The 26,079-nt window shown below is 41.0% G+C and overlaps 5 protein-coding genes across 10 annotated transcripts in view; 3 read left to right on the top strand and 2 right to left on the bottom strand.

The window, feature by feature from the left end:
- LOC6572653 (phosphofurin acidic cluster sorting protein 2) overlaps positions 1-9,185 on the bottom strand; it is a 39,697-nt gene extending 30,512 nt beyond the window's left edge. Inside the window, exons 1-2 of one of the 3 annotated variants that reach the window (XM_015166550.3) lie at positions 9,119-9,185; positions 7,575-7,977 (exon numbers count right to left, since the gene is read on the bottom strand). In XM_015166550.3, the coding sequence (XP_015022036.1) occupies positions 7,575-7,888 (314 nt within the window). In that variant the 5' untranslated portion in view covers positions 7,889-7,977; positions 9,119-9,185. Of the gene's footprint in view, positions 1-7,574 lie in introns of all 3 variants that reach the window. The other 2 variants (XM_001998723.4, XM_032733427.2) reach the window with 2 other exon arrangements.
- Positions 9,186-9,479: 294 nt separating this feature from the next.
- LOC6572654 (N6-adenosine-methyltransferase MT-A70-like protein) lies at positions 9,480-11,604 on the top strand. Its single transcript, XM_001998724.3, has 3 exons — positions 9,480-9,695; positions 9,748-10,059; positions 10,118-11,604. The coding sequence occupies exons 1-3, from the start codon at positions 9,557-9,559 to the stop codon at positions 11,518-11,520; spliced, it is 1,854 nt and encodes a 617-aa protein (XP_001998760.1). The 5' UTR covers positions 9,480-9,556; the 3' UTR covers positions 11,521-11,604.
- On the bottom strand, positions 11,583-16,074 carry LOC6572655 (mitochondrial Rho GTPase). Of its 3 annotated transcripts, none has more exons than XM_001998725.4 (4): positions 15,103-16,073; positions 12,940-14,141; positions 12,577-12,639; positions 11,583-12,343 (listed from the first exon to the last, which is right to left on the bottom strand). In XM_001998725.4, the coding sequence occupies exons 1-4, from the start codon at positions 15,694-15,696 to the stop codon at positions 12,208-12,210; spliced, it is 1,995 nt and encodes a 664-aa protein (XP_001998761.1). In that variant the 5' UTR covers positions 15,697-16,073; the 3' UTR covers positions 11,583-12,207. The 3 variants fall into 3 exon arrangements, with proteins under 3 accessions (XP_001998761.1, XP_015022039.1, XP_015022038.1); XM_015166553.3 differs by having other exon boundaries at positions 12,601-12,639; positions 15,103-16,072; XM_015166552.3 differs by lacking the exon at positions 12,577-12,639 and having other exon boundaries at positions 15,103-16,074.
- An 88-nt stretch (positions 16,075-16,162) lies between these two features.
- LOC6572656 (spastin) lies at positions 16,163-20,833 on the top strand. Of its 2 annotated transcripts, XM_001998726.4 has the most exons (6): positions 16,163-17,187; positions 17,713-17,883; positions 18,069-18,296; positions 18,618-18,796; positions 18,854-19,118; positions 19,176-20,833. In XM_001998726.4, exons 1-6 carry the CDS (start codon positions 16,479-16,481, stop codon positions 19,919-19,921), a joined length of 2,298 nt encoding a protein of 765 aa, XP_001998762.1. In that variant the 5' UTR covers positions 16,163-16,478; the 3' UTR covers positions 19,922-20,833. The 2 variants fall into 2 exon arrangements, with proteins under 2 accessions (XP_001998762.1, XP_015022040.1); XM_015166554.3 differs by lacking the exon at positions 18,069-18,296 and having other exon boundaries at positions 16,165-17,187.
- A 1,386-nt stretch (positions 20,834-22,219) lies between these two features.
- LOC6572657 (ATP-dependent RNA helicase DDX54) lies at positions 22,220-25,183 on the top strand. The gene is made up of 6 exons (XM_001998727.4): positions 22,220-22,317; positions 22,375-22,921; positions 22,983-23,326; positions 23,383-23,793; positions 23,855-24,136; positions 24,198-25,183. The coding sequence occupies exons 1-6, from the start codon at positions 22,315-22,317 to the stop codon at positions 25,098-25,100; spliced, it is 2,490 nt and encodes an 829-aa protein (XP_001998763.1). The 5' UTR covers positions 22,220-22,314; the 3' UTR covers positions 25,101-25,183.
- Positions 25,184-26,079: the final 896 nt, after the last annotated feature.

Below are 26,079 nucleotides of genomic sequence, written 5' to 3'. Positions count from 1 at the left end.
TGATTGCATTTTTATGGCCAATGGAGCGGCCGATATGAATACACATATGTATATGGATGTGACTGTATGTATGTATGTATTGATGTAAATACACACTTATATGTATATTCAGCGTTGGCGTTGGCACTGGAAAACCTGGCAACTGCAGCTACAACAAAACTGAATATTTTCGTTTGCTTTTGCTTTCTCATTATATACCCTGTAATAATACGAGCTTGCGCAGTTAAGATGTTTTATAAAGACAAAAGAATTGAAAAAATAAATTAAAATAAAATGTTATACTTGATCAAAAAATAAATAAGATATTTTTATAGAATAAAACGAATTTTACAATAAATTTTAGACTAATAAAAAATATAAGACTAAATATATTCTTTGGTTTACTAAATATATATAATTTTTTTTAATTAATGATTAGTTTTATTATGTATTTATATCTAACAAATAAATATAAAAATAACAATAAAAATAAAAATTGGCCCAAAAAATTAAAATAGAATTAAAATATACATAATAAATAAATAAAATACTTTGTCGACGCAATGATTAGTTCTTAAACATAACAAGTAAAAATAATAAAATTTAAATTAAAAATAAAATTAAAGAGAAAAAACATATACTTTGCATTTATCAACGCGTTGCTTGAAGATAATCGCAACTAGACTTAAAATAAACAAATGTATATATGTAGATATATATATTAAATATTTATCATATAGCTCATAAAATGATCAATATTTCGATGATATTTGTTTAGGCTATGCACATTTAAAAAAAGGAAAATTCACACGTTCACTACCTTTCATATACTAAGCTCAATGTGATATTTGTGACATTTACAATAAGCAAACATATAAACAACATTTTTAATGGTTCGCGTAACAATAAACTTGAAGGTTTGGTTTCACACAGGGTAACTAGCTAGTCGAGCACAGTCGTGGCAAACCACATCTTACTATTTTTTTGTCTTCTTCGTTTTGTTTATTTTGGGTTACTCCATAAAAGTCATGGGCCCAGAGCAAAAACCTGCGCTGCATTCAACTGTTTCGGCCTGGGTATGGCCTGTATAGAGCTCACTCTACATGCTAATAAATTGCAGTTTTATGGTCATGCGTGTGTGTATGTTTGTGTGTGTGATATGCAGATGTGAGCGACAGACAGGCAACGATTTATGCAGCTGACATCCGTTGCTCGTTTGGACGCTCGTCAAAAGCGGAAGTTTCCTGCGACTAGTCGTAGGTATCCAATCCATTGTTTTCTTTGCTTTTGTTGTTGTTGCTGCTGCTGTTGTTGCTGTTGTTGGTATGGTTATAGCCACTGGCAGCTCCACTTTGGCACAGGTTGGCGGACAACAAGTCAACAAACTTAACGTTGACGCTGCATTTTGTTGACGTTGCTGCCACTTGCTCTTGTCCATTGTCCCTCTCTCTCACTCTCCCTCTCTGTCTTTGCTGGCTGTCTCTTTTGTTGAAGAGCTTTGCAAACAGAAGGCCATGCCATGCCACCAGCTCCTTGGCTGAGTCAGAGTGTCTTCAGATATTGGGACTGTGTTGCCATTGTTGTTGCCAGCTCCTGTTGCTGCCACGCAACATGCAACCAACTTTAAGGTATTTTTTGTTGCACTTCGTATCTTTATTAAGCTTTGTTCATTGTTGTCTAGGCTCCACTAGCCAGCTCATATGACCAGCTTGGCTCATTTCATATAATTGACTCTACCCTTCCCTTCCCATCCCATTCCATTTCACGCTGTCGGCCCTAATGACCACAGAGATTTTCCAGCTGGTCGGTGAAAATGCATTAGCATTAACCTAACGCCAACTTATAAACAGCCGCAGAACGCAGCTAATGCGATTATGGTTTTGCTCTCTCCCTCTCTGTCTCTCTCTGCACCCCTCTCACTCCCACTTGGGAGAAATGTGAGTTAAGTCAGGCTCAAATTAGTTGGGCTTGCAGCTTGCTGCGGTATTTGGGTCAGCAACGCAGTCGAGAAATCGATGCGGTTTAGAATCGATTCGAGTTGAACAAAAAACAAGAATTCCGCAATTTATACAGTTTGGCCCATTTGTATAAATTTGTGTATTTATAAACTGCAACAAAAAGTTCAAATTCTGGCACTGTTTTTCCACAAGATTGAAAAGCGTCTATTGACTTGGGCACGTACTTTACATACATATATTCTTTTCAGTAAGAAAAAATTTTAAAATTTAGCTAAATTAATCCATATAAATCGATCAAGTAAGTATAGATATAATTTTGGAAATCAAAAAGAATATTTTTTAAAGAAAAATGTACTACGCAAAGTAAGAAAACATTAATCAGACATAGTTTTTGTGACATGTATATATTTCGAGTTTTTATATACTAATTTACAATAACAGAATCAGGAGAAACGGAGTTTAATGATATCAAAATATATTAGAAGCTTTTATATAAAAAAAAAAAAAAAATATTTAATACCAAGTCTCTCGCTTTACGTAAAGAGTAGTATAAATAGTCAAATAGTATGAATATAGTATAGCAGTAGAATGGTAGAGTAGTAAAAATAAATTAGATAAAAACTAATAGTCGATTATTTCATTTACAATTTCGAATTTCTGCCACACCCTGAGAACAGTGTATTGTGCAGTCGAGCATATACGTTGGCAACGCTTTAAGGTATTTTTTGTTTGTTTTTCGTTTATTATACTAATTCTCGTTTGACTGCAATAAATTAGGTGCCAAGCCCCTTCTTCAACATGCAACTGAAACATCAGACAGTAAAGTCCATTAAAAATCGAACGCATTGCAGTAGCTGACTTTTGCTTTGCATTACAACAACAACAGAAACAACAACAGCAGCCGTAGAAGCAAATTGAATGCATTTACAAATGTTTTTGTCTAAATAGCAAACTAAAATAACAACAACAACAACAGCAAGACAAACAAATGCAGCAGCAGATATTGAAACGACGCTGCTGCTGCAGGGAAATTTCTATTCAATTCAATTTGTCAAATGCCCACACACACACATAGAGGGAACTCGTATGTGTGTATGCATGCGTGTGTGTGTTTAATTCTTTATTGTTTTTGTTGTTAAACACAAACAAAAAGTTCAAGGCTAAAATTTGGTGGGCAACATGCGCACAAATAAAACAAAATTTAGAAAATAAATTAAATCTTCGAATAAATGAATTTAAAATACTCTTACGACATATTACTTAATATTACTTTTACTATTGTAAAATTTATTTCTGCTATAATTTGAATAAGATGTGAATAAACTTTTCAAAAATTGTGTAAAATATAAAATTGAAAAAAAAAAAAGAATAAATATATAGAACAAAATTTAAAAATCATTATATATACGTTATATGTTATATGTTTATATACATACACATGTAAATAAATATGTACATACATACATGTAAACTTATTTATTATTTATTATTTTTATATTATTTATTTTACGAATGTATAAAATATAGATTATACCAAATTTTTATTTACATATTTATAAGTATTTTTTATTGCTATTATTTTTGTTTTTTTGTTTTTCTCTACATCAAAGAATTTTGCGTTAGGCCCAAAATAATTTTCAAATGTTTCAAACTAAATAATATTTATTATTCCCATCGAGCTTGAAAACAGTTGTAAATTGTTTTTCATGAATTTTCCATCCTGGCAAATGGAATTTTCCCAATTTCTGTGGTCATTCAACTCTTTTAGCTTGCATAACCCAGTTAGTTAGAAGAGTATTTGAATTTGAGCAACAGTTGTTTAAATTCAACTTGCTCAGTTACATAGAGAAATATACGATAAAAAAGCACAACAACAAGAAAATAATAGAAAATTGTATCAACAAAATAAGTATGTCATTCAGCTAATTGCGCCTTGGCTGCTGGCAGCTGGTTGTTGGCTGTTGGCCGTTGGCGTTCAATTAATTTCTCGTAAAAGCATTGCCGCATGTTTATAAATTCACATTTAGTAAGGAAAAGCTGTTATGCAGAGAGTTTATCAAAACCTTGTCGCCAGGTGCTCTATTTTAAGCACACACAGAGAAAGAGCCCAACAAAAATCTATACACATATTTCGCATTTACGATATTATAAATATATACATGAGCGCCAATATGTATATATATATGTATATACGTAGCATACATAAGATCTGATCTGTCATGTGCCCGAAAGAATTTTGTTTACACAAATTGCTACGAAATAATTGTGGCGATTCCCAGATAAGATTAAGCATCAATTGTAAAGTGCGCACAAATCGGACCTAGCCCAAACTGACGCCTTACTCTAATCTATTTTGTTTGCTAGTTGTCCTATGATAACCTACAGACAATTATAATTACATAGATTATCTGAATCCAGCGTAAATATTGAGCTGAAAAGTATGTTGAGCAAGTAAAGATTATTGGAACTAATAGATTTATTGTATATGCAACTTTGCGATGCTCTAAAATTTGTTTACCAATACATTAAAATGTTCAAAATCTGAAATGCTCCTGACATACATCAGTCAATCTTTATTGCATTGTTGGGCTGGAACTAAAATTATCTGTTTGTAGGAGCAAATATACACCCCCACTTTTATCTAATCATTAATTACATGGTAAGTAGGGAGGGCCTTGAGTTATTCGAAACACCTTATATATCATTGGCTTTCTTAATAACACTCTTCGATTTCATTTTCATACTCTAAACCCATTGAAATTAGTAAGTCAGGGCATATATGGTTGAAATTCATATAACAGGCAATAGGAGCCGTAGCAGACCTCATAGAGAATATATGTACATATATTCTTGATCAGGGCTATGAGCTGAGTTTATTTAGCCCTATCCGTCTGCGTGGGCGTGTGCATTAGTTCTTTTTCTGAATACATAAGAAAAGAATTATCGGAATATCCATTCAGTTAATGGTATATCGTAGTCGAGCAGTCTCGCCTAGATCACTCTTACTTCTTTTTGTTAAATTAAAATTTTTTTTTAACTGTCAAAATAAAAATATATTTTACATGCTTATTTTAATCTAATTTACGACTTCCCCCGTCCTGTTTTGCTGTGTCACATGATAATTGATAACTAAGCTTATCATAATGACAATAATGAGCATTCGGATCTAGTTCGAATTCCAAAAGAGCGAAGTCATTCACTCTTTTGATTTATAATAACGCTCTATGCGATTTGTATAAATTTTAAAGTTCTGGCAACATTGGCTTTCTTTTGATTCTAAAAAATTCCTTTCTATGCGATTTGCATAAATTTGATAGTCAATTATATAGAACTGAATGCATAATATTATATCTAACGAAAACATTTATTTTTGCACTGTGTTAAACTATCTTAGAAGCTACTATTAAAACTATATTCAAATTTACAATTTTACAGCTTTAAGCCATATATCCAGAACTGTATACATGTTACGGCAACATTAACCTCTTTTGATTTATAAGAACGCCTTTCTATGTGATATGCATAAGTTTTACAATAAATTGTATAAAAGGAAATGTAAAACTATCTCAATTTCTTTTTTGTGTCGAATTATGTGAAATGAATAAAATAGTATGAGAGCCCTATTTGGATTTACCTTGCTAACAATTTAACAATTTATCACACCTAATACATATTCATTTCTTCATATCTGTGCACTATCTTAAAGTAATTCCGTTATAAATACTAATATATAAAGTCGATGTGAAGCTGCTTTAACATTGCATTTTGCATCGCTAGGCACACATCCCATCGCTCAAATCCACTTATAATCAGTGATAGTAAAACATTTGATGTGAGTTTAATTCCAGCACAGCCGGACGCAAAACAAGTCTCCGGCTCGTCTAGTCCAGCCCAGTCTAGCCATCAGGCTGGGCTCTGCACGTACTCTTGGTCAATCAGAGGCAAAGTAACGATTTGTTGCGTTAATGCCGCGTGTGCCCTAATACCAGGCCATAATGCCGTACGTGCCGCAGATAAATACCGAATCGCATAAAAAAATAAACCAAGCTGTTGTAGTTGTTGCCAATATGACGAAGATGACGATGATGGGGATGGAGGGAAAAAGGTCGACACTCACAAGCATATTGACCCTTAAGGAAAACTGTGTGCTTTCACGCTTCGCAAATGGCAGTGGAAGCTGATAACAAAAATTTGTTTACGTAAACTGTCTCATCTCAGGCGGGCGCAAGCCAACGCATAATTATAAACAAACAACAGACGGGCTGTCAAAAAAAACAAAAAAACAAAAAACTTGCTCGATTTAGCTCAAGCCAGAATCGCATCGGTGTTTGACCTTTTTTGGGCTGAGATAAACAAACAAAAGGGGGAAAATCTAAAGTTGATACTAGCTAGAGAGTGTCTGACTAAATGATACCCTATACCTAATCGGATGTCTAAGCTTAAGAGTGGCAGATCAATAATTCTATAACTAACGATATCAATATCGATATATAAGTAATATAACAGTTTACAGCTGAATGCACACAGCAATACAACCCATTTTAGAGATTTTTCACTGGGTAGCAAGTACATGGCAAAGGTAAAAGGTTACGATGAAATGTATAGGTAGCTATATATATATTTATATATACATACATATATACAGCGCAGTTACAGCGAGACTCTGTTTACAAGCAGCTCAAAAATATAGAAATTTCAATTGATGCTCTCTCTCTCGGGCCAATAATAATTGAAGCGAACATATTGATTGCTATGAAAAGCTAAACTCTGATAAATGGCGATTCGAGGAAATTGTGTGGGGTCTTTAGACATTTAAGGTATTTTGTTGTTGTCAAAATAAGCTAAAGTTCTCATAGCTTATCTATGGTAAACACGCGCCAGATTCTGTATAGTATATTTGTTAAATATTCTGCGTGTGACTCACGCGAATTTGGCAAATAAAAAATTTATTATTAAACTAAAAATCTCTAATCTCACATTAGGGTCACTAGCACAGATGTCAGATGTATGCATATATATATGTCAAGTCGAAATGTCCAACAACAATGCAATTGTTGTGCAATTATTGTTGCTGTTTACAAATGAAAATAAATAGAAACAAGTGCAGAAACACAAAAGTTCAAAACTTTTTCCAACTGATGATGACTAAATACCCTTAAATGTACTCAAAGAATACATATACATATATATAAAGAACACATATTTTATAATAAATAGTCCGATAATGTAGTGAGTCGCAGTATTTTGTAAGTTTTATTTTTTTTTATTTATTTTTATTTTTTTTTATCAAATTTAATCTTTATTGAATTAGCATTGCCTCGCTTGCGCTTTTCAATTAAAATTACTCAATAATTTTCCTTGGTAACAGAAACAGAATTTTGTTGTTTCTGATATATGCTAAATTGGTGTGCACCAAAAATATAAATAATTAAGATAAATATCAATTTTAATGTTTTTATAGTATTTTCAATATTAATTACAAATCGCCTAATTTGTATAGAAATATCAACGAAGAAGAAAGGAAAACACTGCTCACTATGTAATTATTCTCTACTCATTTTGTACCTCTCTCTCTCGCTCACTCTTACTTATTTCATTATCAATTGCATATTATGTAAATGTTGCTCTTGCACTCACCTTGGTATGCAATTGGGCGGTGTTCGATCGACTTCCCAGGCGGCGAAGAGTTTCATAGGCACCGGCTTTTGTCCGTTGCCTGTCATATTACTGCTGCCAGCGCCGTAGCCGCTGATGACGCCGCCACCACTGAGGCCGCTGGCCGTGCCCGTCACATTGCCCGATGCAGCGCCAGCGGCAGCTACGTTGGCTGTTGCCGACGCTGTGGCTGAGCCGCCGCCACCGCCACCGCCACCGACTCCTCCGCCGCCACCGCCGCTGCCACTGGCGACAAATTTATCCATCAATTTTGACGATTTGTCCACCATCTTCATGGTGATTTTGTAATTATTGTTGTATTATATTGTTGTTTCTTTGGTTGTTGTGTGTTTGCTGTTAATTTCTGTTGTTGCACATTATGAATCTAGTAAAAAATATTGTTTCACATAAATTCCAATACACGTTATGTATAATATAACTAAATTTATTCGAATGTAGCGTTTGAAGCGTCGCAAACTTTTGTTCTATTGTCACACACATACATATACATAGATGTGTATATATACTTATATATATTTATTTATTTATTTGATAGTAAAGAATTTATATTCTCCGCTGCAGCAATTGGGCGGCTGCTGCTGTGGGGCGCGCCAGCTGCTGGCTGCCTGCTGTGCTGCTCGCCCTTAATGTTCAAAAAGATGCGCTTCGTAGTATACACAGAATCACGACGCATCCAAAACCGAGAAGCAAGCCGACCAACAGAAGTGAAGAGGGGAGGGGTACACGGAACGCGAATAGGCAGAGGCAGCAGCAGAGACAGAGAGCCAAATACGATTGCAACTGCAAAATTGACACACACACACACACGAACGCACACTCGCAGAATCAATAACACGATTTTTTGCTGCTACCCAATATGAATCTGTTATAGAATTTTACTGATTTCCCGGAGCAGCTTAGAGATGTGCCTGCCGCACGTACGCGTTGTCTGCTATTTGACGTTGGAGAGCCCGAAACAACCGTCATGCTCCAAAGTAGCCGTGCAAATGTCGCGTTATAAATTTCTCACAGTCACTCGTTTCGCATGCTAAAGCCAGAGTGCGCGGAGGAGAGAGACAGAGTGAAAGAGAGAAAAATTCAGTGAGCAGCAAATCCGCTGCTGGGGCGCGTCAAGAGCGCAAGCGGCAGCAATAACAATGTGCGCACTCCCCCACATACAATCACACACACTAGCACAAATTCGAGTACGAGCACTCAAACAACGTTGGCGCTTTTTGCAAATTTCGTGTCCGTGTTAGGCTTGTTCGTGTGTTTATTCGCGCATTTTATGCTCTCCTACGCGCGCATAAACAAAAGGAAACAAAAGGCCCACCAATTGCACGCAAGTGTGTGTAGATGCATGTGTGTGTGTCGAAATATACATATACCCGCAAATGTATGGAAAGGAAAGCACATTGGGAGTAGCAACAGCAACAGCGCCTTTCACAACATTTAATTTGAATTTGAGTGCACACCGTTGATGTTTTAACATAAAAACTCTCTTATGTATTATTTATTTTATTTACCACGATTTATTCACCAAAAAATCGCGGAACAATCTACGACGTCCGCCACTCATTCAGGCAAACACATACTAACAGCAATAAACTAACACATAGACAACAAACACTGTTTAACATTTACTGAAATGTTATTAACAGTGACCGCAAATTTCTTTTACTGAAACGACACAAAGTTGATTTTCATGAATGCAATATATCTACTTATATTTAATAAACAGTGTTTAATTGAACAAAAATGTTTAAAATACGGATGTCGTTTGAATGAAGAGCTATTAAACAGACATCAAATCATTGCAACTTTCATATATAAAAACAGGAAACATTTTCCAACACTAAGTTTTATCGATAACTTCTTGCTGCCAGGGCATCAGCAGTCTTATCTGTCATAATTAATGTAAACAAAACTGAATTATCCGGCGACGAAAAGAAATCATACAAATAATGGCCGATGCATGGGACATAAAGTCACTTAAGACAAAGCGCAATACTCTGCGCGAGAAGCTGGAAAAGCGTAAAAAGGAACGGATCGATATACTTTCTGACAAACAAGAGGACCAGTCCAACCCAAAAAAAGAGCTTGGTAAGCGACGACCCGGCAACAAGTAGATATAGTATAAATAAATTAATTTCAGTTGAAGCCGATGTGGACGTACAGAAGGCTGTACTTCAGACACTCAGTGCTAGCACTCTCGTCCTTCCCATTGTCTCAACGCAAGTGGTCGATAAAGTCGGCTGCCTAATAGAGAAGCCTCCAACGATGGAAATGGTCAACTTTATACTTGGGAAGCTAGCCAATCAGGGCGCAATTGGTATAAGGCATGTCACAATTGGCACAGAAGCGGGATACGAAGTGATATCTGTACAAACCAAGGAGCTATTGGAAATATACGACGATATTAACGACAGTTGCCAGCAGAATGAGGAAACTGATGCGAAGCGAAAATGTAAGCAAATGCTTGTACATAATTGAGAATATACCGATTAATATAAAGTACCTAACAGTAGAATCTGGGCAGGATGAGGAGAACGATGATGACCAGTTACAGCGTAAAATACAAAAAATGGATTCAGGAAGCGCACGCAAAGAGTCAACCAGTCTGGATGCATCGGATGACATCATGATGCTGTTGTCCCTGCCTTCAACACGAGAGAAGCAAAGCAAACAGGTCGGCGAGGAGATACTCGAATTGCTGACCAAACCGACGGCCAAGGAACGCTCCGTGGCCGAAAAGTTCAAATCCCACGGAGGTGCACAAGTCATGGAGTTCTGCTCCCATGGAACCAAAATCGAGTGCCTCAAGGCTCAGCAGGTAGCCAATGAAATGGCAGCAAAAAAGAAACTCGAGCGTCGCGAGGAGAAAGAGCTTCGCAATGCTGTCGCTGCCGATGGAGCCATTGCCAATAGCAGCAAGCTAGTCAAGCTGAGTTCCGAGGATGCCGAAGATGGCGAGATCATAGCGGAGAACCTAAACAACTGTGAGGCCGACTCGCAGGAGTCCACAGATGATAGCGAATCCTCCGGTGACTCGGACAAATGCACAAAACTGCACTTTAAGAAAATCATTCAATCCCACACGGACGAGTCGCTGGGCGATTGCAGTTTCTTGAACACCTGCTTCCACATGGCCACTTGCAAGTACGTGCACTACGAGGTGGATACGCTGCCACATATCAACACGAATAAGCCGACGGATGTGAAGACTAAGCTCAGCATGAAACGAAGCATCGACTCCAGTTGCACTCTCTATCCGCCGCAGTGGATTCAGTGTGATCTTCGATTTCTGGACATGACGGTGCTCGGTAAATTCGCTGTCGTCATGGCCGATCCCCCATGGGACATACATATGGAGCTGCCGTATGGCACCATGTCGGACGACGAGATGCGCGCACTAGGCATACCAGCACTGCAGGAAGAAGGCCTGATATTCCTATGGGTAACGGGGCGTGCCATGGAACTGGGACGTGATTGCCTGAAGCTCTGGGGCTATGAGCGTGTCGATGAGCTGATCTGGGTGAAAACGAATCAGCTGCAGCGCATCATACGCACTGGCCGCACCGGTCACTGGCTGAATCACGGCAAGGAGCACTGCCTGGTCGGCATGAAGGGCAATCCGACAAATCTGAATCGCGGCCTCGACTGTGATGTCATCGTCGCAGAGGTGCGCGCTACCAGTCACAAGCCCGACGAGATCTATGGCATCATTGAGCGCCTCAGTCCGGGCACCCGAAAAATCGAGCTCTTCGGCCGACCGCACAACATTCAGCCAAACTGGATAACGCTGGGCAATCAATTGGATGGCATTCGCCTAGTCGACCCCGAGCTAATTACCCAATTCCAGAAGCGTTATCCCGATGGCAACTGCATGTCGCCCACGGCGGCGGCAGTGAACGCGATTAAGAACTAAACAAATATACGGACAAAAATATAATTCTTATTACAACTTTTATAAATACTAGTATGTTAAGATTAAAGTAAATATTTAAATAGATTTTATTGCTCATTCTGGGATTTTGCGCGTATTTACAAGTGCCGTTGGCGCCAAATGAATAATGTGTATCTATGGGCTATAAATAGGATTGGCATATGTATATATATAAATGTATAGAGATATATATACACGTAATCCATGTATTTGTTTATATATATAGAGTATATAGAACGGCTAGTTAGATACGATCTTAATCACAGCATCGTATGCGTGAAAGATATAGACGATTGCTAATGGGCAAAAATATATGATGTAAACAACTAAGACTTATGGGAGAATACAGAGTTAAGTTAATATTATACATACATATACTATATGTATGCTATCCCTGTGCCCTGCAACACCCTCTCGCCTAGCCATTGTCCGTGGATCAGCTTAATATATGTACACTAAGGTTTTGACATGAAAATGGAAAATCTTCCTTTTATCAATCCACTTGAAAAGTTTCACGCGGCATTTTCAACCAAAATTTTGATAATGTAACGGCTTACAATTAAAAGCGTTTGTAATCCGCAGTTAACATAAATTACATAAATTTCTGAACATTTGTGTGTTTGTGTTGTGGGTGTCCTCCTGGGCAGTTAGCGCCGGTCCTGAAAATCCTTAACGAGAGTGCGTTCCAGTTGCACTTATCGCCTTTAGAACTATGAAGCCCAGCACCGTGGCGGCGGCCACGCCCAAGCCAGCTTTGAGCCAAACTTTCGGATCCTCAGTCATCAGTCCGAATTGTCGCAAATATCTAAGAGAATGTGATAAGACAAATTATGCATGAGATACAGGTACTAAACAGAATTGAGGGAGGGTTTCTTAAGGAACTAAGTATATTGTCGTATGATCCGTACAACACATTTGCAAAGCGTGTGTTAGGTGTATGAGTGCGTGAGGTTTAGAATGATCGCAGCGCATGTTAGGAATACAGTAAAGAACCCAGACAGCATTAGTAAATATTCAAGTCAGATGTGTAACACTTACGCCGATTCCCACAGCTGTACCAACCTGTGCTTGTAGAACAGTATCCAGGCGGCTTGAAAGCGCCTACGAAGTGGCAGCAACAGCGGCAGCACAGCAAATATCCAAGAAATCCAAGAGCAGAGCAGCAGCAGAGTCCATAAGCATTAAGGATGCACAATACATCAACAAAACATAACATGAACACCAAACAAAAATCGTAGGGGGTAAGTGGAGGGGAGGAAATAAGAGAAGATAATAAAAGTAATAATATATATTGCCATTAATCCGAATATGTCAAAAATGCCAAATGCCCAAATGATCTGTGTTAACCCAATGAGCGCTCTAATGACCGCAACCCAAATGGAAAAGCATTTCAATACTCACGGAAAGGCCGCCATTGTGGCCAGCTTAGTGTAGAGCTCCTTTTTGTTGGTCTTCAGGCTGAAGAGATGGGGCGGGAGCAGCTTGTATTTCTCGCAGAACTCCGCCGGCTGCATTAGATAGTCCTGGCGACGCTCCTCGAGATCACACTTGGTGCCCACAATCATGACGGGAATTTTGCTTTCCGCAAAGTATTTAATGTATATGCGGGCCACATACTCGAAGGAGCGCGGATTGGAGGAATCGTACACCAGGCAGGCGACGTCGCAGTTCACCTCCTGCGGCTGCAGCGGATCGAGCGCATGCCGCACATCGATGTCACGCAATATTAAATGCTTCTCCTGGCCATACACCTGCACCGAGTTGATGCAGTGCACCACATTCGTCTTGAACTCTTTGCCCAGCAGCTTGCTCATGTCGTCAATGAGGAAGCCGCGGCACAGTCCGGTCTTGCCCGAGCCCTTGGGTCCGATCACGTGGCACTTGTACACGGACCGACTGCTCTGCCGCTTGGCCAGATCAATGCGACGCTCTCGCGTCACATGGATGGCCACCAGTTGGCTGTCGTTTTCGTGTACATTGAAGCCCAAGTAGGCCAGATACTCCATGGTTTTGACCACATCGATCAGGGTCATCAGCGTCCAACGGCACAGCCAACCGTGCAGTGTGACCCAGCCGCAGCTATTGGTCGGACACGACTTGCGTATGTCCGTCGAATAGGACCAGGGCGGCGATGGGCAGGTGCTGAATAGCATTTTGTGCTCCTCCGGCGACAGCGCGCCATCGCCATCGCGATCGTACCGCTCGAAGAGCGCAATCAAAAACTGTTGACCGCGATGCGATAACTCCGTGCTGCTACCCGGCGGAATCTTCAACGCCGGCCGCAAATACTCCTTGCACATCTCCAATTGATCGTTGTAGCCAAATCGTCGCAGCACCGCCCACGTTGTCTCGTTGCGTCCACGCTGTATGAACAGGCAATGCAAAAAGAGAAATCCCTGCAGCGTCACGGCATCATTGTAGATGCCATCCGGCACGTTTTTCTGTATCACGGACTTCACCTCATCCAATATTTGTGGCTGCAGCGGCGTATTAAAGCAACGCCTCTGAAAGAGGTTCAGCTCGTAATCATTCAGCAGATTGTCGCTATCAATATCGCATATCTTGAATATGCGCACCAGCGACTTTTTGCAGGCAGGCGTTAGCTGTAAGTGTATTGCAAGGAAAAGTTATCTTCAGTTAGCCAAAGGTTAAACACCAGCAAATCTCTCTATATATATATTAATTCTATTGTGCACAGAGTCCCACAAAGAACATTTTTATTTAGTTGCTTATATTGCATTCTGATAAAAATAGCTCTCAAGGCTATGCACATATGTATTACTTTATGACTACGTTGGTCTGGAACGAAAAGTTAAAAGAGTCTGGAATAGTTTACGCTGAACAACTAAAGAGTAAGCTGGAATGAATCTAGCGTTACTCTAGCCTTTTTGCTGTCCTTTATTGTGTTGTATTTTGGATAGAGTGTTACTTATGTACTAAAATTTTCAGTCTTAAGGCTTGAAAGGGAATTCGGACTAATCTACCTTACCTTTTAGTGCGAACCTACTCTCAGAGTTGGGAATGATCTCTAGAAACCAATATACTTATCTATCGATTGCCGATTATGAGAATTTATATTTCGGAAAAGTTGCCTACCAAATACAACTTCGGACTAATCAAGTTTACGTTTTCGTGAGAAGCCTCGCAGCAGCAAATCTGCTATGGGAATTATCTCAACAACTGAAAATTCCTACTTATCTAATCGTCCATTATGTGGTCTTATTTTGTGACATCTTCCAATCAAACTCTTCTGTTGTACCTAGCCTTAAAAGGTATTCGGAAAAATCTAACTTATATTTTAGTAGGAAGTTTCTCTCGTAGATGGAAAGTATCCTCAAAAATTGAGGCTGTTCTAGCCTACATTTTGGTCATCCATGAGGTGGAGTACTATTTACGTTATCACAATATTAAATATTAATCAAGCTTCGTGTCTTCACTTGCATTGCATAAACTTTTTAATCAATTCGGACTATTCCAGCTTACATTTTAGTGGGAAGTTTCTCTCGCAGTATCAACTCTGATTTTGAAATAATTATTATTCAACTAACAACTAATGTGGCTTACATTTTGCTCCTCCATGATGTAGAGCGGTGAGGTGGGATGCAGCACCGCCTTTTGTGCGTAGTAGAACATTTCGGAAATGTTGTGCAGAGTCTTAGCGGAGCATTCAACACAGCTCTCAATCTCCGGATAGTCCTCCATGATGGCCAAAACACTGTCGATGGTTGAATACTCGATCAAATCAATTTTGTTGCCAACTAAGACAATTGGCTTGCGCGCCACATCGGGCTCGCCGTCTGTGTTTGTGCTGCTGCTGCTGCTGCAGGTGGAGCGGACTAGGGGTAGCCAGTGCGATGTTATACGATCGAGCGAGTCGTCATCGTCCACGGCGTACACAATGCACACGACGTGCGCTTTGTTTATCTCGGCGGCCAGTGCTTCATCGGATTGCTCAACGCTCGAAAAGTCAACGATATTGGTGGGCACTTGTTCAGGAGTCACGTTCGCCGGTATTGTAATTTCTTCGGCTCGAGGCGGCACCTCCTCGGGATACTCCTCGCTGACTAGGGACAATATTAACGACGTTTTGCCAACTCCAGCATCGCCGATAAGCAGAATTCTCACATTTTTGCGCTGCGACGCTGTGTATTGACCCATCACTCTTCCGTATTTTCTTGTTGCTATTCTATACGTAAGTACACTACGTTATCGCTTTACGTTTTCGTTTTCGTCAATTTTGGTTACTCTCCCTCTCTTTCTTGTGGTTTTAGGATAATTTAAAGATTTTGTTATGCAAAAACCGCAGATACAACCGAGACGGCAGCTGATTTATAAAGACACGCGTATCGATACTTCAAAACATCGAAATTTTCAAAGCGACAACAACCCTAGAACAACCCATGTGGTGCTGCCGGACCAATTGTCAATTTGAAAATATTTTAATTGTGTATGGTGTTTTTTGCATTTGCTGATCTTTCAATCGAACTTTTCTAATTTACCAAAGTATTATTTCGAAAAACATAGCGTTTACTGCCTTTCTGAAGTTTGCTCCCCCTCAACATTTTCAAATCGTTAGAACTGAAATGATGTGGCAACTACATCAGCGGAGACGGAGAAAATTTGTTTTGTGAGTTGGAAACGGCACAAAAAAACGGCGCTCAATAAATTTACATATAGAAAAATGAGAAATAACAATTAACAACAAAAAGCGCGCGTCGTGTGTTCCGTTTCAGTTTATTTCAGTTTTCAGTACATTATTTAATTGCGTAGTCTTTTTGGTTTTGCTGTCTTTGTGTCTGAGCTGTGGAAGCTATTGACTGTGTGAGAGTGAGAAAGAGAGGAGCAAAACTTCGCTTCTCTGGAGGTGGAGGCGGAGGGTGTTGTGTTTGTGAAAAGAGACTCGTATAGAAAAACAGTGCTGCGGCGCGGAATCAATATCGATGGTACGCACCAAAAACCAATCGTCGTCATCCAGCGCCAGCAGCAGCACCAAGTCGCCGGTCAAGATCAGCGGAGGCGGCAGCAGTGGAGCCAATCGCAGTCGCAGCTGCAGTGAAGCATTAATCGATGACGGCAAAACTAGTTCGAAATTGTCGTCGAATCGTCAACGCGCTACAATAACAACAACAACTACATCCACAACTCCGGGCAGTTCACCAGACGACGACACCACCGATGCGGATTTGACACCGACCAGTGGATACGGGCCCAGAGGCGGCACTTCGGTGCACAAGCAAAACCTCTACGTTGTTTCATTTCCCATTATATTTCTGTTCAACGTTTTGCGCTCTCTGATTTATCAGCTGTTCTGTATTTTTCGCTACTTGTACTGTGCGAGCACAAAGGTGATCTATCGCAGTCCGCATCGACGCGACTGCAACATCGAGATCGTTGTCCAGAACTCCAAGGAGCAACAGTCTATAATTTGTCCATTGGAGCGGAATACGAGCGACGGCATTGAAAAGGCCCAACAATTACTGCCCCAAAGACAACGCGCGTTACTCCCATTGGAAATGGCAACCAATCGTGGCGGCAGCGGTGGCTACTCCCCGGGCCCCGGTGATCCGCTGCTGGCCAAGCAGAAGCATCATCATCGACGCGCGTTCGAGTACATTTCCAAAGCTCTCAAAATCGACGAGGAGAACGAAGGTGAGTAGGTATTCCTTTCATGGGGTTGCTTTGTCTTGCCCCCTTGGCTGGCTGCTGGAGTGGTGTGCTTTATGAGTCATCAGACGCAGCGCGCGCTTTGTTGTCATACTTGTAGTATAAGCTAGAGATGAGCGTGTCTCTCGTGTTACACGCTGCAATGGAAGCTAAAACTATTTTACATAAATACTATAATAAATATTTGTCAAAATTAAACCAACTTAATGCTAAGCATTGGCTACTATTCGGCTTGTAGTATGTATATATATATATATATATATATATATATACATATATATATATCCCTTTAGTTGCAACGCAATTTGTTTTAACATTTCCGTTTATTACAAGTTATTTAAAAACTCGTGTTTCCCTAGATAAGCTGTGATATTAAGTCGTGTCACGGAAAAGCACGCGCTCAACTCTAATCGCATTGTCGTTGAGAATCGATACTCGCAAGCACACACAGCCACACACGCACACATATGTGGATTTTATGTTATTGATACCTGCTCTTTCCCCTTTCAGGCCACAAGGAGCTGGCCATTGAGCTGTATCGCAAGGGCATCAAGGAGCTGGAGGATGGCATTGCTGTTGACTGCTGGAGCGGACGCGGCGATGTCTGGGATCGCGCCCAGCGCTTGCACGAGAAGATGCAAACTAATCTCTCCATGGCACGCGATCGTCTGCACTTTCTCGGTGAGTAACGGCTGGAGGAACAGCTGCATCCGCGAACCATTGCAATCGTAGTGTAATCTTTTATTTTGTCATTTGAATTTTCTTTTGTTTACTTTTGCACCTTTGTTTGTCATTGTGTTTGCACCTATTTTTTTGTTTGTTTTATTGTCCCCCCGGCCCCGTCCAATCGCATCCTCATTCCTCAGCTTTGCGTGAGGAAGATTTGCAAATGCAACGTTTGTCCCTGATGGATCCGCCAAAGAACAAGCAGCAGGTCACATCGAAATTCAAGCAACCCATGCTCGTGGGCCAAACGAATAGCAAAGCGGCGGCCGTTGAGCCGTCAAAGATAACAATGCGCAGCAGCGGCTATGGACCCAAACCCGTCAGCGGCACGGGGTCCAGTGCAGGCACCTCGAAAGCCTTGCAAGCGGGTAAGTGCCGAAACATTTAATGCGACTGCAACAGCCGCAGCAGCAACAATGCTAAATACTAAAGCACCGCCCAGTCAACAATAAGAGACAGCAACAACAACAAGAACTATCTGATCAACAACGACAGCAAGCAATCAAAATCAACATTTTCCTCACTCTCTTTCGCTCTTTCGCATTTCCATCACAAACGTGCACTGCATGAATTTTCATTTTTACTTTTGAATTTCGAATTTTGATTAGTTTTCGTCTGATCTAAGCTAGTAAATTACGCCCATCAATAAGCAGTTGCTATTCAATTACTAATTAAAGTCTCAACTCTAGCATCTGGTCGCAAATTAACCATTGGCAACAAGCGGCCCGGTAACCTGGCCGTCGCTAACAAGTCACAAACGCTGCCGCGCAATCTTGGCTCGAAGACGACCTCCACATCCGTGGGCGCTGCCCTGCAGCGTCAGCCGGGCAAAACGGCAGCGACTCCACCGGCTGTGCGTCGCCAATTCGTAAGTCTCCCAATTCAATCGTATCAGCTCTATATAATTTATATCTATCTCCCACAGTCATCTGGGCGTAATACGCCGCCGCAGCGCTCACGCACGCCCATCAACAACAATGCAGCCAGCGGCAGTGGCAGCGGCAGCGGTGCCAGCACGCCCATGATAAGTGTAAAGGGTGTGGAGCAGAAGCTGGTGCAGCTCATAATGGACGAAATAGTTGAGGGTGGCGCCAAGGTGGAGTGGACCGATATTGCTGGCCAGGATGTGGCCAAGCAGGCGCTGCAGGAGATGGTCATATTACCATCCGTCCGTCCTGAGCTCTTTACAGGTAAGCCGTAATACCTTTAATTAGTCTCTGCAACAGTTTTAACGCTTTCGTTTTTAGGCCTGCGCGCACCTGCCAAGGGTCTGCTGCTGTTCGGACCGCCAGGTAATGGCAAAACGTTGTTGGCACGCGCCGTTGCCACCGAGTGCAGTGCGACATTCCTCAACATCTCGGCTGCCTCACTGACCAGCAAGTATGTGGGCGATGGGGAGAAATTGGTGCGCGCTCTGTTTGCAGTGGCTCGCCACTTGCAGCCATCGATAATATTTATTGACGAGGTCGACTCGCTGCTCTCGGAGCGCAGCAGTAACGAGCATGAGGCGTCGCGTCGCCTCAAAACTGAATTCCTGGTTGAATTCGATGGGCTGCCAGGCAATCCGGAGGGCGATCGCATTGTTGTACTGGCGGCGACCAATCGTCCGCAAGAGCTGGACGAGGCTGCTCTGCGTCGGTTTACCAAGCGCGTCTACGTATCGCTGCCCGAGGTACAGACACGCGAACTACTATTAAGTCGTCTGCTCCAGAAGCAGGGCAGTCCGCTGGATACGGAAGCTCTGGCACGTTTGGCGAAAATAACCGATGGCTATTCGGGTTCCGATCTAACCGCGCTGGCCAAGGATGCCGCCTTGGAGCCCATACGTGAACTAAACGTGGAGCAAGTCAAGTGTCTGGACATCAGCGCTATGCGCCCCATCACCGAGAAGGATTTCCATAATTCGCTGAAGCGAATACGCCGTTCAGTAGCGCCGCAAAGTCTCAACTCGTACGAGAAATGGTCGCAGGATTATGGCGACATTACCATTTAGTTTGGTCGCGTTTCGTATTGAAATTCCTTTGACGTTCAAATTTGTTGATTTTGTTTGTTTATTTTTTTTTCTTTGGTGAAACCCACCCAACTACAGATGCTTGGCATATATGCCCAGCGGGCAGTCCAAAGCTAAACACAATTGCAGAAACTAGGCCACCACGCCCACTTCTCCACGTCCATGGCCACGTAGGCACACACAGCTTTAGAGGCCGACCCGAACGTATTGTGATGTGAGTGACGGAATTTAAATTTTGTTGTGTTGTTCGTGCTGCGTTGCACTTGCAACGTGCAGCATGCAACCGCATTAGTTTTCATCATTGACTCGTATTTTAAATAATTTTCAAGAGCGTTTCATTAAGAGTTTAGATTTTATCTTCTTCGTAGTGTTTAATTGTTTTCACGATTTTTGTTGATTTATGTATGAATATGGAAATGTAATTGAAATCATTTGTTTAACATTTCTCTCATATAAGTTGAGTGTGTTTAGGATATATGTTTAAGAATATTGTACGAAAAATTGTCATTCTAAGTTTTCTTTTCGTAATGCTATGTTAAAACACGGTGCCGAGATCATAGTCCATATGAATTATTAATAATAAGCGATACTGTCAAACATATTACTGCAAACTATACTCATTGATTTATCTTATTCAAGATCTGTCTACTTATTTCATTAACATGTTAAGAATATTTCATTTATGATTTTTATCTAACTTCATATTATTCAAAAATACATTTTGCAACTGCTCACGAGCATTCCATGTAGTTGAAAATTGTTTATTATATTTATTTAACTTGTTTAGGGGCTCAACAGCCTTACTATATACTTCCAATTGAATACTTAGCCTGTTATAAAGTTTATGCCATAGACACTACCATTAAAATAATAATAAAATTTGTTTTTAGTGAACATCCAATCCTCAACTATAATTACACGTAATCGTAGATATAAGCATAGCCCTAAGGTAAAATTGCATCGATTCACAAATACATGAGTGTACCGATTAGATTTTAGTTCCTTAATTAATGTACAATAGCTTATATATTTATATTTTGTCGTTTGTTTACATTTCACGGAGCTCCGTTTATAGATGCCTACACGCTTACACACAGATATCATTTATAGAATCGTTACCAAATTATTGTACCTAGAATTATTTCATTTGCTTACGACGCTAATTAACAGCTTTATGCAGCGCCGGACCATTTCAATTGTTTAGCGCCCGATCGCCAGACACAACAATCCAAAAATATACATAAGCTAATGCGGAAAATAAAGAAAAAAAGAGATTTAAAAAATATATATATATATTAAAGATTTTTATGGGTGTGGTTAATATTTCAAATGATCAATATTTATAATCCGCAAAATGATGAAACTAAATTTAATGTTGCTTATAATAAGCTCTGCTGTGCGGCCAATATCAATGATGGGACTACATCAATCTTTGTACCCCGAAAAGTTTGACATAGTAATATATATATACTATACTATAGCATATAGGATAGAGCCGTATAGGTCCCGCAGAGCACGCAACTGACTCTGACATCGTAGTTTCCGTAATATAGGGCATACTTTGCAAATATACAATAAATTAGCCCTTTACACTCAAAATAAATTACATATACTTAAAAATTAATTAAATACAACAGAATATACAAATATTATGATTAATAATATTTTAATCAATTTATATACACAATAATATTTAACTGTTAGGCAAAACTTCTCATTGAAATTCTGGTGTGTGTCTTGGGTAAGCAGGGAACAGTTTAATGTATAAATAACAGCAAAAGGCGACTTAATATTTTGTGTGTCTCGGGTAAAAAGTTGGTCAGCTTAGGTATAAATTCTGTGTATAAAGAAAATATCATGGAATTTCATACAACGTGCCAAATGTATAAGCAATGCTGCTTAGAGGTAACGAAACAACCAATTCGGGAAACTGAATTTATTATTTATTTATTGACAATGTTATTAAGATTTGGTTTAGATTCAGTATACATTTTTCTGATCCCCACCAGGCCTGGGCGGCTGAAGAAATGCTGCAGCTGCTTCCCTTTATATAGGGCGACTTTTACTCAAAGCGTAAGTCCGTATATGCCTTTTCTAGACCTAGGAGGAATGGCACATTACGTCAGGCATAAAAACTGTTCTCAAAAATTAAGCCACATTCCTGGCAATCTCTCAAGCAAAAGTCCATGATATCGATACCAAGCGCACTCTGCTATGAAAGTAAATTTCGTTTACAAGTTTATAGCTATCGATATCTACATGTTTGTTGCCGATATTTCGATAGAATTTGCAATTTACTATATTGTTAACGGGCACACTGTTGCATATGCACGTGTAAATAAGTTACTTGTTCGTGCTATACAGACTCGCTAGAAATGGTAAGTAAATATATGCAAAGATATTGTAATTCTATTAAAAACAATATTGACTTTTAGCGTAAGAAACAGCAAGATGAAATACCTGGCTTTCCGTCATTGGATCAAAGCGGCACCAGTGGCGGCAACGATGATATTCTTAAAACCAAACCTAAATCGAAAAAGAGCGGTGGCTTCCAATCGTTGGGTTTGGGATTCGAGTTACTGAAGGGTATAACTAAACGGGGCTATAAGGTGCCCACTCCCATTCAGCGAAAAACCATTCCATTGATTTTGGAGGGACGCGACGTTGTTGCCATGGCTAAAACAGGCTCCGGCAAAACCGCCTGCTTTCTAATCCCTTTATTCGAGAAGTTGCAACGCCGCGAGCCCACTAAAGGTGCACGTGCCTTGATCCTATCTCCAACGCGAGAGTTGGCGGTGCAAACGTATAAATTCATCAAGGATCTCGGCCGATTTATGGAACTGAAGACGATCCTAGTGCTGGGCGGTGATTCCATGGACTCGCAATTCTCAGCCATTCACACATGCCCAGATATTATTGTGGCTACGCCTGGACGATTCCTGCATTTGTGTGTGGAAATGGATTTGAAGCTAAACTCAATAGGTAAGCGTCCCATCCATATAACTAAATATGCCGATTGTAATTTATACCGTATCTATTGTAGAGTACGTGGTCTTCGACGAGGCAGACAGGCTCTTCGAAATGGGCTTCGGCGAGCAGTTGAACGAGACGTTGCATCGCTTGCCATCCTCGAGACAAACGGTCATGTTCTCGGCAACGCTGCCAAAACTTCTGGTTGAATTCGCACGGGCTGGTCTCAGCGATCCTGTGCTCATCCGTCTGGATGTTGAGTCGAAGCTGCCAGACACACTATCCCTTAAATTTCTCTATTGTCGACCAGATGATCGCTACACTGCACTGGTGGTGCTGCTAAAATATGTGATACCTCAAGAGGCTCAGACAGTCGTCTTTGCTGGAACACAACATCACGTCGAGCTCATTTCATTTGTGAGTCAAATCTAATTCAATCTTAAATGCAATCTCTTATGTTGCTTCCCTTTCAGATACTTACTCAAGCGGGCATATCAAATACCTCAGTGTATTCCAGTTTGGATCCAGCTGCCCGTAAAATCAATACTGCTAAATTTGCCAGCAAAAAGGTTTCGGTTCTCATCGTCACAGATGTGGCTGCACGTGGCATTGACATACCCAGCTTGGACTATGTGGTAAACTTGCATTTCCCTGGCGTGCCAAAGCTGTTTGTGCATCGCGTGGGTCGTTGCGCTCGTGCCGGACGCACTGGCACAGCCTACTCTATATTCTCCACAGACGACACAGCTCACTTGCTGGACTTGCACTTGTTTTTAAATCGGCCGTTCAATATCAATGACAACTCATCTATTGGCACCATACCACAGGACTTGCTGGAGGAGGAATACCTGACCGTGAACGAAATCAAGAAGAGCCATCATATAGTAAGATGCTTAATAAATAACCTATAGTATTATTTACTTTAATATATATTTAAATTAATAGGCAGGCGTATTGCGGACAAGTGAAAATGCATATAAGAAGTACTTGAGCTCGCGTCCTACAGCATCTACTGATGCGAATGCTCGTGCCAAGAAGATCAAGTTCTTTGCTTTAAAGACACTCGAGGATTTCTTTAACGCGGCGCCTGTGCTGGAGCAAGCTGCTAAAATTTCTGGCCAGAAACTGGATGATGAGTCTAGGGCCGATGTTGCGGAGTGCGAGCGCAAATTGGAAAATGAAAAACACGATATCTTAGTCAAGATGCGGAACTTCCGACCGAGTGGTGTAAGTTGAACCTGCAACTAGCCAGAATATCTGGATATATAATCATATCTATTTTTATTAGACAATCTTTGAATTGAATACGACTCAAAAGTCGGTGCCTTTTGTTGTTATGAAGGACAAACGTTCACATCACACAGAAGTCATTGAAAAGTTTCGCCAACAACGCGCTAAGGAGGACATCGATGAGGTGCAAAAGGTCGTGGATGCCCAGAAGCCAAGCACCATTTCAACAGCTGATGATGAGTCGATTTCCAACACATTTAAAAAGGTGGTCGCACCGAAAAAGCGACAGAATATGGATGCCCTATACGCTGACAAGCCTAAGAAGAAGAAACGCAAGGTGCAAGCCAAGGATGAGGAGAACTATGTGCCTTATCAGTCGGCAGATAAACACACCGAAGATGGCCTTGCCATCAACTCGTTCGAACGTCAAGCACGGAACGCCGAGTTCTCTGTTTACGAACGCAACCCAGCACAGGATGTGAAGCACAAGCCGGGACTCAAGAAATGGGATCGCATCAAAAAGAAAATGGTCTCCGTTCAAGATCCGCGCGCAAACAAAATACGTACAGAGTCCGGCGCTTGGATACCCGCTTCGTTCAAGACAGGTCGCTACACCGAGTGGAAGGAAAAGTCGAAGATTGAGGAGCAGTTGCAGCGTGAAAACGCGGGCAGCGACGACGAGAACTTCAAGCCGCTGTCTCATGCGCAACGCTATCCTGTGGGCCGGCACGCTCGCTACAATGCCAAACTGGAGTTGAAGAAGCGCATCAGCGGAAACGACAAGGAGCTGCGCAAGCCGGAACAGATTGTAAAGTCGCGAATGCGTCTGGAGTTCATCAAGAAGCGTCAAGAAGAAAATATCGCCAAAAAGGCTGAAAACCGCAAGCGAAGCATGCGTAAAAATCAGAGGCCAAAAGCAGCGCCACAGAAGAAAGCCGGCAGCACCAAAAAACGCAAGTAAACCCGGATGAATAGGCAATGGAATGTTTTTTAGATGAGCTGAAATAATCTGATAGCTGTACATAAATAAAGACTATACTTTTATATGCCTAGCGGTCATTGTTGCCACAAAATAATTTATTTTCCAGCACTCTTGACACTCCAGCATGAACTATAAATACATCCTGGAGAGCTGGCCTCCAGATGTAGTGCTAATTTTAACGCATCCGCTTACGCCCATCCGTTCACTTGAAGTGCCTGGGACTGAGCCTTCGTCTGTCAAGTCAAGCAATTAGCGGGTGCTGGAGAACATTTTCCATATCTCAGAGAACGTAATCGAATTCAGTGAGAGCCGCATGGATAAGTGATTATCATACCACAACAATTTACGCAGTGTCTGTCGTAACTGAGCTGAGTGAGGGTTGAAACTCTGAATACCTGGCACACGTGCACCCACCGAAACCCCAAGCTGCTTAAGTAATTTATAAACTGTGAAAGCAGAGTGAGAGCTAAATAAATGAGTAAGGCAATGGAAGGAACGCTTCCTATACCAATTTAGCAGCTTAACAATAAATGCGGATGCGCTAAGTAGAGCAAAGAAAAATGGAATACATCTAGTTTTGAATGTCTTACGGCAATCTGGCTAACACCCACAATTAACGCAAAAGGCCTGACCTGAGGTTAAGCAAGCGAGCGGCAAGCCTGTTGTATCCCTGCCCGAAACATGACCTAAATGAGCATTTAGACAATGGCCCAGAGTGTGCGTGTGACAAACGTTAGCTTGTTGCTGTACGTGTGCGTATATACATACATGCGTGTGTGTGTGGGTGTGTGTGCATGTGTACAATACAATTTAACCATTCCAGGAAAGCCGATTGTTAGGGTGCGTTACTTCGGCCACACCTAGAGTCGAACTCCAAGCCCAAACTCTAACCAAATGACACGCACATTCATTCGATGCGAGGAGGACTAGGGCAAATGCAAACTCGTGCGTGTGCGCA

Source organism: Drosophila mojavensis, unplaced genomic scaffold (genome assembly GCF_018153725.1).
Source record: "Drosophila mojavensis isolate 15081-1352.22 unplaced genomic scaffold, ASM1815372v1 contig_16, whole genome shotgun sequence".
Taxonomy (NCBI): Eukaryota; Metazoa; Arthropoda; class Insecta; order Diptera; family Drosophilidae; genus Drosophila; species Drosophila mojavensis.
The sequence above is the reverse complement of the archived record's forward strand: the minus strand, read 5'-3'. Positions and strand labels throughout refer to the sequence as shown.